Raw genomic sequence first — 18,033 nt, forward strand, 5'->3', positions numbered from 1 at the left:
AAGTTTTTTTCCCCAGAAGTCTTATAATTTTGAGAAAAAGAAGAAAATCAGTTTAAGTACTAGGAGTCTCAAAATGGCTCAATTGTTAACCCGAAATTCGCTATCGTAAACTCTCCTCACGTTTCCAAACAAATTAAAGCCGCAGGAAGAAGATTGGACTCTTTATATCAATAGATTAACTCTATTCTCTGGCAAGAATATAATTTCAGGGCTTTACCGAAACTCTTCGAACTGAAATAATTAAAAAATGAGGAATGCTTAACACAATAACAAAAGGTAAAATTCAATAGATAGAATTCACTAACTATAATCGAGATCAATATAACTCTAGATTTTTTTTCTTGTAAGTGTTGTGTTAAATCAATCTAAGTTTTGTAAGCAGGTGTTATAGGTTTTTCAATTTAAGTTACTAGTTAATTTAGTATATGTTTGTAAAAGTCTGTGTTGTTAAAAAAAGTGTTGGTTTACTGTTAAAAAATCAATTTAATTTGAACCGCGTAACATAGCAACGACAAACTACCACGAGCCCTTGACCCTTTTTAAACGTTTTCCAACTTCTGACAGTGACAATTTTTATTTGAAATTTAAACTTCATTCGATTTTCAGTTATAATAAACATTCTCACGTGAGGCCTTTTAAAAAGGCATTGAATTTTGTTGACGACTTTTAAGCTGTTGTGTCAGTGAAAGAAAACGAGCAGGAATAATCTTACCTCCTGCTTATTTTTAATTAAACATACCTCCTATGTTTACTTGTTCGTACAAGATTTAAAGTAAACGAACCAAACAGTTCGTCTTAAATATTTCAATAGTTTACTTTATTCCATCATTTAATATACCTTCTCGATAAAACAAATTTCACAAGCGTAGCAAAATGTGGCTGACAAATTACATTAACATTTGATGAGAATGGTGCCGATGTATGATATGAGACCTTTACTTTAGTTGGTTTACCTGTCCCCACAGCTTTCCTATAATAGCATCGCTTTCGGAATAAGAGTGTTGTATTTGAGAAAAGCGGCCAAATCATTTTATTCTAAGGTTTTCTTTTTCTTTGGCTTGAATTAGACAGAACCTTCACCAATATCTAAGGCGCCTAGCCATATTTAGAAAGTTTATATCAAAATGTAGATTAAGTTGTTGTTAAGGATATTGAATTGAATGATGTAATAAAAAGAAATTCGTTTTTAGCTTTTAAATAGAGGGCCACAAGTTATTACTAGTGTTGTACACTATTTAGTGCCATTCTCAATAAATAAAGATCTTTAGTTTTTGTTTTAGTTTGCAGTTTAAAGGCTTCCTAATAGAACAATACAATACTGAGAACTTGGCCACCTATAATTAAAATAACAAAAAAAAAAACACTTATACAATTATTTTGAGATCCACATCGTCAAAAAGAGAGTATTTTAGAAAGAGACGTTTCCCAAAAATGTATGTCTTTTAAGTTTAAAAATTCTACGGTAGGATTTGCTTAAATAGCTTAAACACAGAGATGATTTCTAAGCATGGGCATATTTGGTCTTTTGGATAATTCTGTTTATATATTGGTGACTTCAGTGGTACTGCAGATCAATTAAGTTAGTGATGTTCCGAGAAATTTGTCGCTCCAAAACAAGAATTGGTTTCCCGGGTTTCACTTAATAATAATAATCTAAATAAAGAAAAACATTCCTTTTATGGTCGTTATGAAGTTTGCTCTAAAGTTAATGAAAATTGTTCAAGCTGAGCAGGTAAAGAAATGTAAAATTATTAGGACAATCGGTGTTTAGAGAAGAAACTGACTATTTCTCCTTTTTTGGAAGTAATTATTTAAAATTAAAATACAAATTATGTGATAGCTGCAGATGTTAAAAAAGTATATTTAAACACGCAAGAAAAAAATCACTTAGGTGTTGAGTTTATTATTCGTGCTTGAAAAGAACGGAACGTTTTTACTGCTTCCAGAAGGGGAAACCTGCCATTCATTATACCAGGTATTTTTTTAGGACTCATCTTTACATAGGAAAGTTTTTTATTTAACTTTATTCGTATGGTAATCTTTTAATCCTATGTATCTATGGCCGACAAAATGCTAAAAACAAATGTAAAGTAATACTATACATGCTGACTTGCCAAGTCGAAATGTTCGCCGGTTTAGCTCTTTTATGATGAGATGAAGGGACATCAGAAGGATTAAAACCATGTTTACTAACTCGGCTGACAGTGGACAGCGTCTCACTTTGCATAACTGTTACCTTGTGGACGAAGATCGTCTAATAAGATTCGTTAAATTTTATTATCCGGCTCTGTTAGAACACGGTTTGGCTTTAAAACTGAAGATTCAAAATAGTGTTCAACTCCTTTAGAGTTTCTTTGAACAGAGTAAAGATCAGTTTGAAACGAATCATATTTACAGTAGCTGAAGTTTAATACCCAAGCCTACAGTCAGGTTTGAATTACATCGATCAGTCATCGAATGCGTGGTCATAATTAATAAATATTTCAAAAAAATAAACAACAAACTCCAGCTATTAATTAAAAATTAAATATCTGGCAGCATCTCCCATGTTATATTCCAATATATGCGATGTGCTTTAATAAAGTAACAAAGATTCTAGATTTGCATAAAGCGAATGGATTTTTGCTTTATGTAAATCTCCTATATTCCTTTGAAATATGCTAGAATCGACGTTGAATTTGAAAATCCTTATATTGCGAAGCGCCTATTTAGCTTTAGAGGAGCCTTAAGCCAGGAATTCACTAAGGCAGCTATACAGTTTAATAAAGGTTTTTTTCTCTCTACATGCAGACACAACTGCTTGCATGTGCTGCTACCATGGTTACACAAGTACAACCGATCAACCCTTCTACCGATTCTCCAAAGGAAATTGATGAGTCTGAAAAATCATCATTTTCTTCCAAATGGAAAGTTTTTGCCTCAAACACTACTCTCCATGGTTTAAGATACGTCGTCCAAAATGGATTTTCCATTCCTAGGCGAGTTACATGGTTGATATTTCTTTGCGCTGCTGCCACTGCCTATATTTATAATTCAACCACGAGCTTGGAAAAATTCATGTCGCGACCAATAAAAACAGTAATTTCACAAAAAACGCCAAATGATGGCTTGAAGTTTCCCGCTGTGACAATCTGCAATTTAAACAAGTTTATGAAAACCAAGATAGACATGGCCGACGATGATGAAAACTTTGAAAAACTGGGACTGAATATAAGTGGATGCAGTGAGACACTTGCAGTTCGTGGAAATCTCACGTGTGGCCAAGCATTGTTATGTGCTTATCACCCTTATGGTTATGCTCTGGTAGATAACTGTGATACAACAACGCAACTGAAGATAATAAACGTTCTAAACCGCACATCGGAGCGCGTGTTTAACGAAGAACAATTTCTTGCCAAATATGGGCATGACCTGGCTGGCATGTTTGATTTTTGTAACTTCGCTGTAAAGGAAAATTGCTCTGAAAAAGACTTTGTTTCCACTCTTACTTGGAAAGGCATTTGCTACACGTTCAACTCTGGTGATAATAACTGCAGCATCTTCCACTCAAAATTTGCAGGTCCCGAACTCGGCCTTAGTATCCTCCTCAATGTTCAAACAAATGAGAGCACTTTTGGTGATTATTCAACCGGATTGCAACTGATTGTGCACGATCAAAAGACTTTTGCCAACCGTCATAATGGTTTTAACATCTTTCCTGGCACCCATGCGTCGGTTGTGGTCAAGTTAAGACAGGTTAGTCTCTTTATCAATGTCCTTTAAAAGAACGCATGACTTTATTTTATAGAAACTGGAGTATCTCGACGTTGTTCAAAGTTTCAATTGGCTTAACAGGCATTGTATATCAGCCATTTGCTTATGCTAGACAAACATGGTCGACAAAAACTGTCTTTGAGCGGCCTCTCTTTCAAAATAAAATTAATAAGATTACCGGATATTTTGCGGTCGCCCACTCGTAAAGTTGCGTAACGAAGAAATATATGTACTAGGAAAAATCTTGCGATGAGCAAGTATCCCATCCAGGCGGAGTAGAAATTCTTCGTGTCGCTGCTACAGAAACTGGGATACGCTCCGACAGTATCGGCCATTTGGCCAGACGCAGACATTTCCCTTTTACCGCAGGTTTAAGCGCGAATAATTTTTGAAGAAATGGCCATTCTGCAGTGGTATAAAGTTTAACAATAGGCAGATTTGTTTGCATGAAAATTAATAGGAGTTTAAGGAAAAATAAAAGTTGGGTTAAATCTGTATTAAAGTTAATGGAAGAAAAACGTGTAGCAAATTCACCAAAATAGTAAATTTCATTACTATTCGGTTAAGGCTGTTTCTATGTCCTTCAATTGTATATTTAGAAAAAAAAGCATTTTAAACCCCTCAAAGATTAAAATGTAATATTATTCTGTATATTAGTTGATATGTGACAGTTATTAAGCCAACCTGAACAGTGTATAATATTTTCCTGAGACCATTATGTACTGCATTACATCTCTTCGAACCAATGGCGTCGTCAGGCAATATCCGGAACTGCAACAGCATTCAGACATCCAAAACCCAATGTTATGTTCTGTCACTGACATATCAAATGATTGATATGTGAGATTAATGGACAGAAATTTCACGGAATGTCGTGCGAAATAGAAGCGGTTTCTAATGTTATCACCACCAAAAGAACAACAAATTTTAAGTGAGAAGAAAGCGACTTGAAGCTTTGAATTGTCAGTAACTGTAATATCGTCTATTATTAATTTAATTTAATGGCGAGTTTAAAATGTTTTTAAATACAATTTAAGGACATAGAAATTTGTGATTTTGGTGAATTTGCTGCCACGTTTTTCTACACTTTTAATATAGGTTATGTGACGGGTGCGCACAAATTTTATTTTAGTTGTTTGTAGACCAGACCAGACCTTGGTCTTGTAAAATGTTAGCGAAAATGTTAGATCAAACCCAGTTTTGCGAATTCGTTATTTTCGTGGAGGCACCTCTCCAATGGCAGGTGTGGAATCGATAGGGGATACTTAAATTTCGATGTAAACATGAGCGTGGCATTCTCAGGGTTGGTTGATCACTTTCCATAATGGTATTCCAGACCCAGGGTGTTCCCAACTTACCAATTCTTTTCAAATCGTTTTTAGCACATAAGACTTGGAGCACCCTATGAGACAAACTGCAGCAGTAAGGACCAATTGCGGCCGGAATTTACTCGTTATACAAAGGATGCTTGTTTGAATCAATGCTATGCAAATGCGATTTCGAATTTTTGTGGGTGCCATGTGACCAGTTTTCCAGGTAAGATTACGTACGTTCTTTCAAATAAATTGCGATCTACTGTTTTAAAAGCTAATTGTTACGCATCTACAAGGAATTTAGTCATGGAAAGAATCAATGACAAGCTGTGTACACAAAGAATAAAATGCTGGACAGTCATGTTGCGACATAGTTAATGGACATAAATGGTTATGAAGCCTGGCAAAGTTCTTTTAGGTTTTTGTTCGCTATTTTGGTGGTTGACAGTGCACAATCCCTGACAAAATACAATGGGTGGCTACGTGTACTCATGCAACTAAGCAATAAAAACATTGTGATTATGTAACTCATGCACAGTGTATGAGCGCAAAAGAAAAGATGTTGACGGTCATGGACCTTCTAAACTTAATCTTAGCCTCTTTGTTTGTTTCTTTTGATGTTTGCCGCGCTTCCTAAGTATTTTCCTCCATAGACTATGGTTGCGACTAGTAATCCTGTTTATTACTGCCTCTATGAAAGATATTAGACCTCAACGCCCCCCCCCCCTTCCCCCACCTTCAAAAATAGAATTAACTGATATAGTAGCAGAAAAAAATTTTCTTTACGTCGAATTTAGAGATTGCGGTAAGAAGATATTCGCCCTTTGTCAACAGCTCCCGCAAGCACCTCCAAGATATTAGAGCACTACACCACCCCCTCTCCAAACTACACAGCTAATATCTCAGTTGAAAGAGATCTGAACATATAGTAATAGTAATAAATTGCTTTATTTGCATGACCGTTACCGTTTACAGTGTTGCAAAAGCATATCTAAACTAAAAGTAACAAAACGATCCTATTATATCATACTAAAACTTGATTAAGTTACATCGCTTTCACCTGATAATAACAATGCATCACGTAAATTCATACATGAAGAAATAAACTTCATAACTAGCTGATTAACATGATAATCATTAGAGTTCATAAGAAGTTTAATGTTTTCTGAGGTTGTTTTCCTTTCAAAGTCAGGTACTATCTCATTGATTCGTTTTAAGAATGTCCGCCTTTGGGAAGAGTATTTGCTACAATCTAATAAGAAATGTGTTTCGTTTTCTACTTGATTTGACTTGCACAATGGACATAATCTATTTGCTCTGGGTATATGGTCAGTCTGATATCTACCCAGTTCAATCATAAGTTTGTGATTACTTAATTTAAATTTCACAAGATTTTTTCTTTCATTAAAATATCTTAACTGTTGTAAATAATCAGATGCAACGTATTCATTTTTAAAAACTTTAAAAAATTCTAATTTCCTTGAGTGTTCTAGGCTATGTCGCCAGAAAGATATATATTTCTCTTTCATATTGGTTGTGTATCGTTTAATTCTATAATTATCTAAAGATTCCGGGTCGAAATTGGGGAGATGGTAGTGTTCTATTAAATTCAAAAAATTGGAATAAAATCCGGAGTTGTTGATAGAGTGTAAGTTCTTTGACATAAGAAAAGATTGTTTGACAATTGAGTCGTTGTCTTTCTTGTTTAGATAGACAAAGTATTTCATAATTCTCTGGTTAATTGGGATAATTAAAGGTAATCTTCCAAGTTCCGCTCTACAAGCTATGTTCGAGGCCTTATTGTTTACTTCTAAGTACCGTTTACAAAATTTGAGATGAATTTTTTCTATTGGGGAACTATCCCAAGTTTTAAAATTCTGTTTCATGTACATCCCCCATATCTCACTGTTGTAGCTTAAGATAGGAAATATCATTGTGTCAAAAATTTGGGATGCAGTATTAGGTCTAAGTCTATTAAGGGTTGAGTGTTTTCGTATACTAAAAAAGGCATGCATCGCTTTTTCTTTTAAGTGTTCGAGTGCAAGAGTAAAGTTTCCCGTTGGGGTTAAACGTGTTCCTAAATACGTGTATTCTTGAACAATTTCAATTGATTCAGTGCCTATATTGAAGCTGATGTCAATGGACTTTCTTTGGCGTTTTTGAAATATCATTATTTTTGTTTTCTTTGGATTGATTTTTAGCATCCACGTTTCGCAATAGGACGAAAGGACGTTTAAACAGTTCTGCAATCCAACTTTGGATCTTGATAGTATAATCAAATCATCTGCGTACAACAGGGAGTTTATTTTTGTTCCATTTGGAAGTACAAATGGATCAGATAGAGTGTTTTCAAATAAATATGGCAAATTATTTATATAGAGATTAAATAAAAGGGGGCTTAGGATACACCCTTGACGTACACCTCGTGAGTATGCGAAAGATCGTGTTTTGTTTTCTCCGACTCTTATTGAGCATGAAGAGTTGCAGTAAAGGCTTTTAATTAAATTGTAAAAATTTCCTCCTATGTTCACTTTGAGTAACTTATAAAATAATCCCTCGTGCCAAACGGAGTCGAAAGCTTTGCGGAAATCTACGAAGCAAGCATAGATTTTCTCTTTGTGGTAGTGGACATATTTATCTATTAGGGTTCGTAAGGTAAAAACATGGTCTGCAGTGCGGTTTTCAGGCAGAAAGCCAATTTGTGAATTATGTAAAATCTTGTTGTCTTCAAAATATAAGTATAATCTTTGATTCAGAATGGAACAAAATAGCTTACCAAGACAACTAGAAACACATATGCCTCTATAGTTTGTCGGATCACTCTTGTCACCTGATTTGTAGATTGGGGTTATAAGGCCTTGACACCAAACATCTGGCATATGTCCTGATCGCAGAATAAGGTTGAAAAGTTTGATATAAACAGGCATAAGTGATTCAAGGCTCGCTTTGATCATTTCATTTCTTATTTTGTCAGCAAATGGCGATTTTTTGTTCTTCAGTTTCTTTACCGCTTGACGTACTTCTTGCTCATTTATTTCGTGATCTAAGTTGTTAATCTGTTCTTTTCCATTTTCTAATCTTTGCAGTTCACAAACTTCATGCTCAGGTATGGAAACTGTCGTGTTTTTGGAATGTAAGGATTGGAAATGATTAAGCCATGTTTCTTCTGAGATTGGGGCGGGAGCGTTTTCGTCGATAGTGTCGCTCATCGATTTTAAACAACTCCAAAACGACTCTTTGTCAGGGTTTAATGCTAGTTCATCGAGTTGCAGAGTTTTTTCGTCCTGAAACTTTTTCCTTTTTGAGTCAATTAGCTTTTTATAATCATTCAAGGTTTTGTGAAATTTCTCCCGTAATTCAGGGTCTAGAGGATTGCGATGTTTTCTGTTTGATAATTTTCGCAATTCGTGTCTTTTTAGTCGACATTCACGGTCAAACCATTTTTTATTAGGTGTTTTTTTTATACGTTTACGAACATATTTCTTTTTGAGTCAATTAGCTTTTTATAATCATTCAAGGTTTTGTGAAATTTCTCCCATAATTCAGGATCTAGAGGATTGCGATGTTTTCTGTTTGATAATTTTCGCAATTCGTGTCTTTTTAGTCGACATTCACGGTCAAACCATTTTTTATTAGATGTTTTTTTTATACGTTTACGAACATATAGACATATAGACGAATAGGGATACTGGTAGATATTTTCGCCTCCTCCACCCCTTCTACCACCCCACCCCCACCCCCACCCTTTCCACTTTACATCCACTTCCTGAAAGAAAAAAAAAATAATACAGTCAACTCTCTCTTAACGGACACCTCTATAAGACAGACACCTCCATACGACGGACACCTGGTGATGGTTCCTGTCGTTTTTCAGTCATTTTACTGTACCTAAACTCCCTATAAGACGGACACCTCTGTAAGACGGACAACGGACACTTTGAAATTATTAACGGACACTTGAGAAGTGTTTTTATTATGTTTTATTAGTGAAAGTACTTCCAAACTTCGTATCGACCTAAATAAATGTCAGTAAGCGCCCTAAGCATACGTGTATACTAAGCTTACTAACCAAAAACAATGACGCATTAACGGATTACTTCTCTGCTTACGTGGGCACTAAAGAGGTCGTTTTCTACTTACAGTATCACAGTTGGTAGAAGCTCTCAATTTTTGCTCTAACAAGCAAATACGGTCCTTTTATTATTTTATTCTTGTCGCAGTTAGCAAAGATTTGTCGCATTGTGCAAAGATTTAGCTTTATTATCTCAGAATTACTGGTGTCATGTTACCTTGACTCTCTACAAGGCGGACACCTCTCTAAGACGGAAAGTTGCTGCCGGTCCCGAAGGTGTCCGTCTTAGAGAGAGTTGACTGTATCCTAACAGAATTGATCAAAATTAAATATTTAGATAGAATGATAGAAAGACGTTTTTGAAAATTCATATTATGTACGATTCGTTTCCCGCATTCGCGTACATATAGATGTGAAGCAGTTGCCTGTGTGTTCTTTTCAAGACCAAAGATGTATGGACAGGGCTACAGGTAAGACAAAATACAAGTGTGTAGTCAATTTAACAGAGTGTGTGTTTATTGTTGAAAGAATCTGTCGCTCTGATCGGGCAGTTTGGAAAGGTTATATACTGAAAAAACAATTTATACTATTGCGATAAATAGTTGAACGCGCCCAAATGCATTATGTGAGGAATACAAGGACAAAAAAAAACTTTAACCCTATTCAGAACGGGGAGGGGGGGGGGCTTTTGAGGCCCACACTGACCATAAACGCTTATAACCTTTTTCAGGATTCAACAAAACTTTGCCAAACTTTGTGAGTTTACCTAAAATTTATCTGGGAATAATTTGGTAGGATAGGATGTTGTGTCAGAAACTTGACATCACCACGGCAACGGTATTTTCATAGGCATGTTTTCCCAAATGTGTAAGTTTCGTGTTTCTTTTAATTAAATTAACTTAAGTGCAATAAATTTTTACCTTTTTACGGCTTTTGAGCACAGTTTTATTGATTTTGTGTACTTTGCCGTAATTTTGGGTGGTTTTCTGGCATTTTGAAATAAAATTGAAATCCAAGATGGCGGCTGTTTTGACATCATGATGTAATTGTTACGTGATGTGACGTCATTATCCCACGTGACATATATACCAAAAGATAGCTGTTTGAACATACTATTCATCATTTAAGTTTCATTATGATTGCTTAAATTGCTTAAATATTATGGAAGTTACATAGGGGGGAGGGCTTCGAAGCGCTCCCCCCCACCCCGGTCAGAGAAGGTCCAAAAAAGCCCGGTCTGAATAAGGTTAACTGAAGAATACCAATATGGCTTTTTTTCTCAAGTAATTAAGCCTAATTTGATGTTGTTCAATTAAAAGAACACAAATGCAACAGAGGGACTTAAAAATAATATAAGTCGAATCTAAAAACGGTAACTTTTGTCACAGATTATGTACATGTTGTTACAAACTCACACAAACTGTTTGCCATATACTGTATATAACTTCAGTATGTTTGTGGTTACATATTGGGAGAGTTCACCAAAATTTGGCGGTTATAGCTTATCTGAATGGTTTTGCAATTACAAACAAACAAGAAGTCAAAAAAAGGATAAGTGATAAGTAACATCGCCTATAATAAATAATAGGCCTTATTCGTATTCCCCTACGGCCCTGGGACGAGAGCCTTCTAAACATAAATGCGAGGCTAATGCGGGGTACTTTGCTCGAAATTGCAAAGAAACATATGGAAAATTGCGACTGGGTTGCCGAAAAACCTTAAAAATTATAAACGCTTTGAGGATCTTGAGCTAGGAGGTGATCTGCAGGCTAGAGGGATACCAGTGTCAATCAGAAAAATTAGAAGATCTGGTAGAACTGATCGAGAAGACTAACAAATTTCCTTGAAGTAGTTGAATCGGGGGAGGGCAAGTCAGTCATCGAGTCGCAAGGTAATAACCCCAATCTGTTAATATTTGTTTTGATTGTACATCCGACTAGCCAGAGGCAATAGACTTAACTTGGAGAGATTTGTATTGCTATTATTTAAAAAAAAAGTAAGAATAAATGTCTGAAGGCATGCTGCGTATTGACTTCATATTTTGATCGGCATATGGACAAAAACAACTGAACGAAATAATGGTGAATTAATTATTTACAAATTCGTTTGCTGTTAAATGCTCTCATTCTTTAGTTAAAAGAATAGCTTTTAATTCCACTGAACTGATTTCTTTCACACTCTGACTGCTATTTTTCTGTGCTGCTGCGAAACGTCTTTAAGAGAAATAGTAAATTTAATTAATGTTCTCGAACGCCGGTTCAAGCAAACTGGCAAAATCACAAGATCTAAACTTCCAAATTCCTTTCGCCCCTAAATCATCGAATGTTCGAATAAAAGATAATTTTCTCAGCTCAGTCAAGTGAGGATATCGATAATTTAATGATCATTTAATATTCTTCCACGAAAATAGTCCGAAGCAGAACTGGATGTTTCAAATTAAAATCTCGCACGCACATTAAGATCGGCAAACTCACTAAATTACAAAGCAATTTACAAATTCGTTTTGGAGCGTACTACACACAATTTTTGAGTAAAAGGCTAGATTTTCATTTGGCTCAGGTGATGCTGTTAATCGTTTCACGCTTATTTCATGGTCTTGCAGTGAAAAAAGTTATCACAGCGCTAGCTTTTGTTTACGTTTGTTACTGAGATATGTGTGCGTGATTAAATTTAATTTAGCAAGTTCCCTCTTCTGAACCCCTTACTTAAATAGCAATATAAATACCTCAAGGAAGTTTAATCCCTCGCTTAAGTCGGATATACACTGAAAATAAACATAACAGATTAGCTGGAAACATAACCTGGTGTTGAAGTTTACTTCGCAAGTATTGCTGACTCGAAACCGTTCCCGACGATTCAGTGTAAATTTGTTAGCCTTCTTGGTCAGTTCTACCAGATCTTCTAATTATTTCTGATTGACACTGGTATCCCTCTAGCCCGCAGATCACCGTCTAGCTCTAGATCCTCAAAGCGTTTATAATTTTTAAGGTTTTTAGGCAATCCATTCGCAATTTTCCATGTTTCTTTGCAATTTTGAGCAAAGTACCCCGCATGAGCCTCGCATTCATGTTCAGAAAGCTCTCGTCCCAGGGCCGTCGGGGAATACGAATAAGGCCTATTCAGTGAGTTATTTTGTTTTTAAACTTTCAGAAACCGTCAACCTGACAGAGTGCCCATGCAACAACGCGTGCTCAGAACTGGAATATGAATCACGTGTTTCGTATTCCAAATTCCCGGACAGTTCAATCATGAAAGTAATGCGTGATGTCTATAAAGCTAACGTCAGTGCCAGCTACATGCAGTAAGTGACATTCATTAAAAGCCATCTTGGTGGATCCAAAATGGCGGCTATAATGACATCTGGATAAAAATCCCTAGGGGGTTTCATCCAGCCCCTCCCCCTTTGTACGGCGGTGAGGGTATGAAATTTCCTTCGTCCGATGGTTAACAGTTTTCCTTTCCTTAGTGGTTGAACGGGATGATGGGGGAGGGGGGTGGAGGGTATTTGATGGGTTTCGCTTTTCTCTATTCGCCTTTGTCCAGTGTTTAAATAATTTACATCAACTGACGATAAGCTGTTTTTACAATGTTCTTTTCTACTGGCAACGTACATTTAAAACGTGAAGTAAATTTTATTTTTCAACACACTATCTAGAGAGAACTACGTTTTTCTTCAAGTGGGTTTTCAGCATATGGCATACGAAAAGCGAGAAGAATTTCCAAGCTATGGATCAGAGCGCCTTTTTGGTGAGTGTGATACACAGAGCTATTAGACTAGCACAAATCTTCACTGTGCTGCATGAAACGATTAAGAGCAAAGAATAGTGCGTACTATATACTAGTAGGGAAGCTTCGAGCAATGCGACCCATACTGCAGGAGCTTATCCCGCTTTTTTTGGCATTAAGTGCCTAGCAATAGTTCTATTCTCCCCTGAATGGGATGCTTGTCGCAGGGTGTTCCCCATGCAGCATTCCATTTATATACCTGAGTGTAGAAAGGCACTATGAGAGTAAAATGTCTTGCCGACGAATACAACATAGTGTTGGCACACAATTTTAGATATTTTCATATTAGCTTTTACATTCTTAAATTCTAGGCGATTCAAGTGTTAATCAATTACAAACAGTCTTATTTGATTTAGTTGAACTAGAAACGTGTTTTGTACTTTTCGTACAATGACCAGATCGTTACTAAGCAACATACACGTGCCAGAATTTGTAGCTGACTTCTGCACACGTTCTCGCAGCAATTTGCATTTTGTTTTGCGAGCTGGAAAAGTTTCACGTGGGAACTTTTCTACGCTCTAATCCCTTTTCCTTTGTTAACAGATCGATTTGAGAACTTTGCATAAACAACTATTGTTTGACTTAATCCAGCTAACCTAAACAATTAATGTTTTTCGTGTGCCGAACAGGCAAGTAACAACCTGATCAGTATTTATAATTACTAGCATTTATGTTCTTAAGTGTTCTTAACTTAGTTTAAGTTAATTCTGGACACTCTGGTCTTTTGACCAGCACGAACTGTGGAACTTTGATTCCATTCAACTTTATGAACAATGGATCGCTTTAATTAGTTTACCTAGTTACCACAAAATATTGACATGTTACTTTTGGATCCTTTTGTGTTATTGAATTTAACATTGTGATAGTAGATCACGTACAGAAGGAAAAACCTGCTTAAGTCCAGCAATTCCAGTGATTGGTATTTGGGGAAACTTACATTTATGTTCACGCGTATAAGCCGTTTCATTAAGCTGATCTATTTGCTAGTTATTGTAAGTTGTACAGCAAAAAGTAAGAACGCGGTTCGCGCAAGATTAAAGAACGCCACCGTTGCCATGTAAGATTACCATTCCAAAACATTACAGTTAAACCAATCACAAAGCTTTACGTAATTTACGTTAACCAATCACTGAGAGTTGTGGATCTAGAGCGTGGTATATACTAGCGTCGTTTTAGGGTGTAAGTAAGCAGATAAGAGCAGAGTGAGAAGAGATCAATATCTGAGACCGAAGCGTCAACAATGTAATAAACTTGGTAAAGTAGAAATCCCGTCCAAAGTTCCGTATCGAGAGCGACTCAAGGAAAGCAAGCCAGGACTCCAAAACACCGCGCAACAGATCTGTTGCGCTGTTTCTGTACGTGATCTACTATCACAATGTTAAATTCAATAACACAAAAGGATCCAAAAGTAACATGTCAATATTTTGTGGTAACTAGGTAAACTAATTAAAGCGATCCATTGTTCATAAAGTTGAATGGAATCAAAGTTCCACAGTTCGTGCTGGTCAAAAGACCAGAGTGTCCAGAATTAACTTAAACTAAGTTAAGAACACTTAAGAACATAAATGCTAGTAATTATAAATACTGATCAGGTTGTTACTTGCCTGTTCGGCACACGAAAAACATTAATTGTTTAGGTTAGCTGGATTAAGTCAAACAATAGTTGTTTATGCAAAGTTCTCAAATCGATCTGTTAACAAAGGAAAAGGGATTAGAGCGTAGAAAAGTTCCCACGTGAAACTTTTCCAGCTCGCAAAACTAAATGCAAATTGCTGCGAGAACGTGTGCAGAAGTCAGCTACAAATTCTGGCACGTGTATGTTGCTTAGTAACGATCTGGTCATTGTACGAAAAGTACAAAACACGTTTCTAGTTCAACTAAATCAAATAAGACTGTTTGTAATTGATTAACACTTGAATCGCCTAGAATTTAAGAATGTAAAAGCTAATATGAAAATATCTAAAATTGTGTGCCAACAATAGTGACCCCGGCCAGGGCTTGAACCCGGACCGCTTGATCCAGAGTCCGGCGCGCTAACCATTATTCCACTGCGCCTCCCACAAACTAATACTACGACCAAATACACGTAATTATAAATTATAATTAACTGGCAACTGTAGGAAAAGACAGACAACCTTTCCTTCAATCATGTATTTGGTTTCCTTCTGTGGGTCCCCGATATATAAACTCGAAGGCTAGATGTGTTCCTTCTAACAAGAGATCACGAAGTAAAAGAAAGAGTCCCAATCTATTGATTAGAGAATTCTCTAACATTGTGAATGCCTAGACTTCCTGCTACATCTAAGTCAGTTTTAGGCCTCTATATCTCTAAAACAAAGATTGTGCCTATTATTTTTTCAGGTGAGCTTGGTGGCAACATGGGCTTGTTACTTGGATGCAGTTTATTGACTATTTGCGAGTTCATCGACTTTCTGTGGGAAGTTGTTATGTCCAAGAAAAAGAAGCGTTCCACGGATGTAAACACCGAACCCAACAATTAACAATTATTCGCCGAAGGCGAAGTGATTATTGTTGAATAATCCCCGAGACGAAGTCGAGGGGATTATTCAACAATAATCACTGAGCCTAAGGCGAATAATTGTTTTAGTATAATTTTTAGAGGTGATCATCAAGAACTTAAAAAAAAAAACGATAGCAAACAAGAAAACAGCAAACACAGGTGTTCGCTTGCATTACAGTGTAAACCAGTTTAATTCATCAATTACAATCAGAATTTATTTAGTTAAAGTAATAAAACGGAACAAAACAAACACTATGAGAAAGATAGATGTCCGTTACCTTTGTATGATTGTTGATGACTTTTCTAAGCGAATGTGTGAATCCTCTCGAAAATGAATAGCTCCGGTGAGAAGAGAAATAAATAATGTTTGCTCAATCGATCTGACTGAGTTTCTCATCAATCGCCAAAACCGCCGTGTTTACGATCATTTCTAATGCCTTGAGAACCATCTCTTGAAAATATTTTCGGTCCAAAAGCCTTGGTAGTTAATTTGAAAAATTCCCAGTGTTTAAAATATCCAGGACTTGGACTGGTTTCTTTCAAATCAAAGAAATTTTCATCCAGCAAAAGCGGCCATGTTTACTTGCCTGGGTGTCAAAGGTGGCGTGGCTAACTAACCAAGCCTTCAAAGCTATAATCACCTCGCGCGGGGTGAATATAGCCTCATAAGCCGAGCTTCTCGACCAATCAGAATGCTTCAATTCTTATAATCACCACTAAAATTATACTAACAGCTATTATTAAACAATTCTAATAATTTATAGATTTAGGCAAGCCTAAAAGCGGAGCTCCCCTTTAATTTATTTAATTTTAGCTGGAGTTACAATGTTTTCATTTTGATAAATATGCGGTCAAAGCTTTAATGTATACGCTGGCCCACAGGTGCAAGACAAATATAAATCCATCATAATCTCGAGGCAGAACAACTGGTTGCCTAAAAATTAATTAAGAGTTTATTCTCTCCAGCCCTTTCGAAAGTATAGAAAATTGTTTTACGATCCACTTACCGTCTTGCTTTAATACAATTCATGGCCTAAAAATTAATTAAGAGTTTATTCTCTGCTTTCTAAGAATAGAAAATAGTTTCACCATTCTCGTATCGTTTTGCTTTATACAAAATGACGTCAATATATTTTGTGGGCATATTCCCGTCTTACTTTTCTTTCCTGTATTTGTCTTAGCATCGGCGCACTGAAATGTGTTGCTCAGTCACGTACGCAAATTTAAAACTTATCTTTTATTTCTTACCATGCGCACAAACAAATTTAAATGTACACTAAATCGTCTCTATTCAGTGTAGTTATTCAGTGTAAAAGTGGGCTATACTAAAGCAAAATAATTGTTTGAACTACTTTGAAAAATATGAGTCAGTTTGTATTTTTCACCTCGTGCTCGAGCTATATGGGGTAAACATGTTTTTCAGAGCAAGTTTAGTTTAAATAAATTTATTTTGTTCGAGCTTTTTGCTTTGTCGTCGTTTAGCACTTCGAAAGACGTCACTCATACTGTATGAATTTCTTCCGCCGAGAAAATGAAAGGCTAAAAGTCGGAATAAACTCGCAGCAATAAGAAATAAACTCTCAAGGCAAAGGATTAGAATTCGACTTTATTGACGGCCAAAGAAAATCAACTAACAAAAACATAACATAAACCTCTCAGATATTTTGCTGTGTAGTATCACTGTTTAATATACAATCTTCGTTCACTGTCCAAAATCCACGCGCGCGATTGGTTAAAATAGATCACGTGATTTTGCTTTACCTGTCGTCAGCAAACTCCGACAGTGCAGTATTGACAATAATGCACAAAAATCGTGCATTATTGAAAATGTCTTCAGCTTCAGGGCTTGTAGAAGTGGAAGAAAAATATATTCTTCAAATTATCAACGATCCAATACCAAACAGAATCGAAGAGGATAACAACTTGAAGAGCTTTCATGTTCAAAGGTAAACTGCAGCTCAATAAATACATTTTTGTGTGCGATTGACTTGCTCGTAGTTGCTTGATTGTAAAAGCCATCGACTTGCTTTGAATAAGCTTCTCGCTGACTGTATTTATGAACGACCACAGCTGATGAACGATTTTATGAACCATGTTAAGCTTTATTTCTGTACGGCTTATTTGTGATTTTTATATTATTGATGTAATCCCGTGTAATTATGAACTACTACACTTCAATTTTTAAACATTAAGCTTATTGTTTGAGGTTCGTTAAGTCGATGATCGCTTGCAGTGTACTCAGATTGTATATTAAAAGGGTTAGAGTCTGTCCGTTCGTGTTTTGTTGACAAATACACGCACTTGCTGGCCTCACAATGAACTCGAAATTTTCAATACTGCACTCGGCTACGCCTCGTGCAGTATTGAAAATTTCTCGTTCATTGTGCGGCCAGCGCGTGCGTGTATTTGTCAACAAAACACTCACAACAGTCTCTAACCCATAAGTAATTTTACCCCTTGCGTACATTTTGTCTTGCCTTGCGAGCTTTATTTGCTGTTTGTAATTTCCTTACTTTTCTTTAGCCACGGGCGGGCAAACTCGTCCCCAGGCCTAATCCGTGCGTACGGGCGTACGTACGTACGTAGGC

The 18,033-nt window shown here is 36.3% G+C and overlaps 1 protein-coding gene across 1 annotated transcript; it reads left to right on the top strand.

Annotated features, from left to right (window-relative positions):
• The first annotated feature begins 1,877 nt into the window (after positions 1-1,877).
• Positions 1,878-16,903, top strand: LOC144633674 (acid-sensing ion channel 2-like). The gene is made up of 7 exons (XM_078492525.1): positions 1,878-1,975; positions 2,791-3,735; positions 5,136-5,289; positions 9,549-9,608; positions 12,289-12,439; positions 12,794-12,885; positions 15,286-16,903. Exons 2-7 carry the CDS (start codon positions 2,818-2,820, stop codon positions 15,423-15,425), a joined length of 1,515 nt encoding a protein of 504 aa, XP_078348651.1. The 5' UTR covers positions 1,878-1,975; positions 2,791-2,817; the 3' UTR covers positions 15,426-16,903.
• The last annotated feature ends 1,130 nt before the right edge of the window (positions 16,904-18,033 follow it).

The sequence above is a fragment of the Oculina patagonica genome, chromosome 12 (assembly GCF_052425735.1).
Source record: "Oculina patagonica isolate OP01 chromosome 12, crgOcupat, whole genome shotgun sequence".
Taxonomy (NCBI): domain Eukaryota; kingdom Metazoa; phylum Cnidaria; class Anthozoa; order Scleractinia; family Oculinidae; genus Oculina; species Oculina patagonica.

Excerpts from the sequence above, each read along its gene's own strand:
- LOC144633674 (XM_078492525.1), top strand. The coding sequence starts at position 2,818 with ATGGTTACACAAGTACAACCGATCAACCCTTCTACCGATTCTCCAAAG. Across the intron at positions 9,609-12,288 it reads ATGTATGGACAGGGCTACAG|AAACCGTCAACCTGACAGAG; the intron begins GTAAGACAAAAT and ends TTAAACTTTCAG. Across the intron at positions 12,886-15,285 it reads TGGATCAGAGCGCCTTTTTG|GTGAGCTTGGTGGCAACATG; the intron begins GTGAGTGTGATA and ends TTATTTTTTCAG.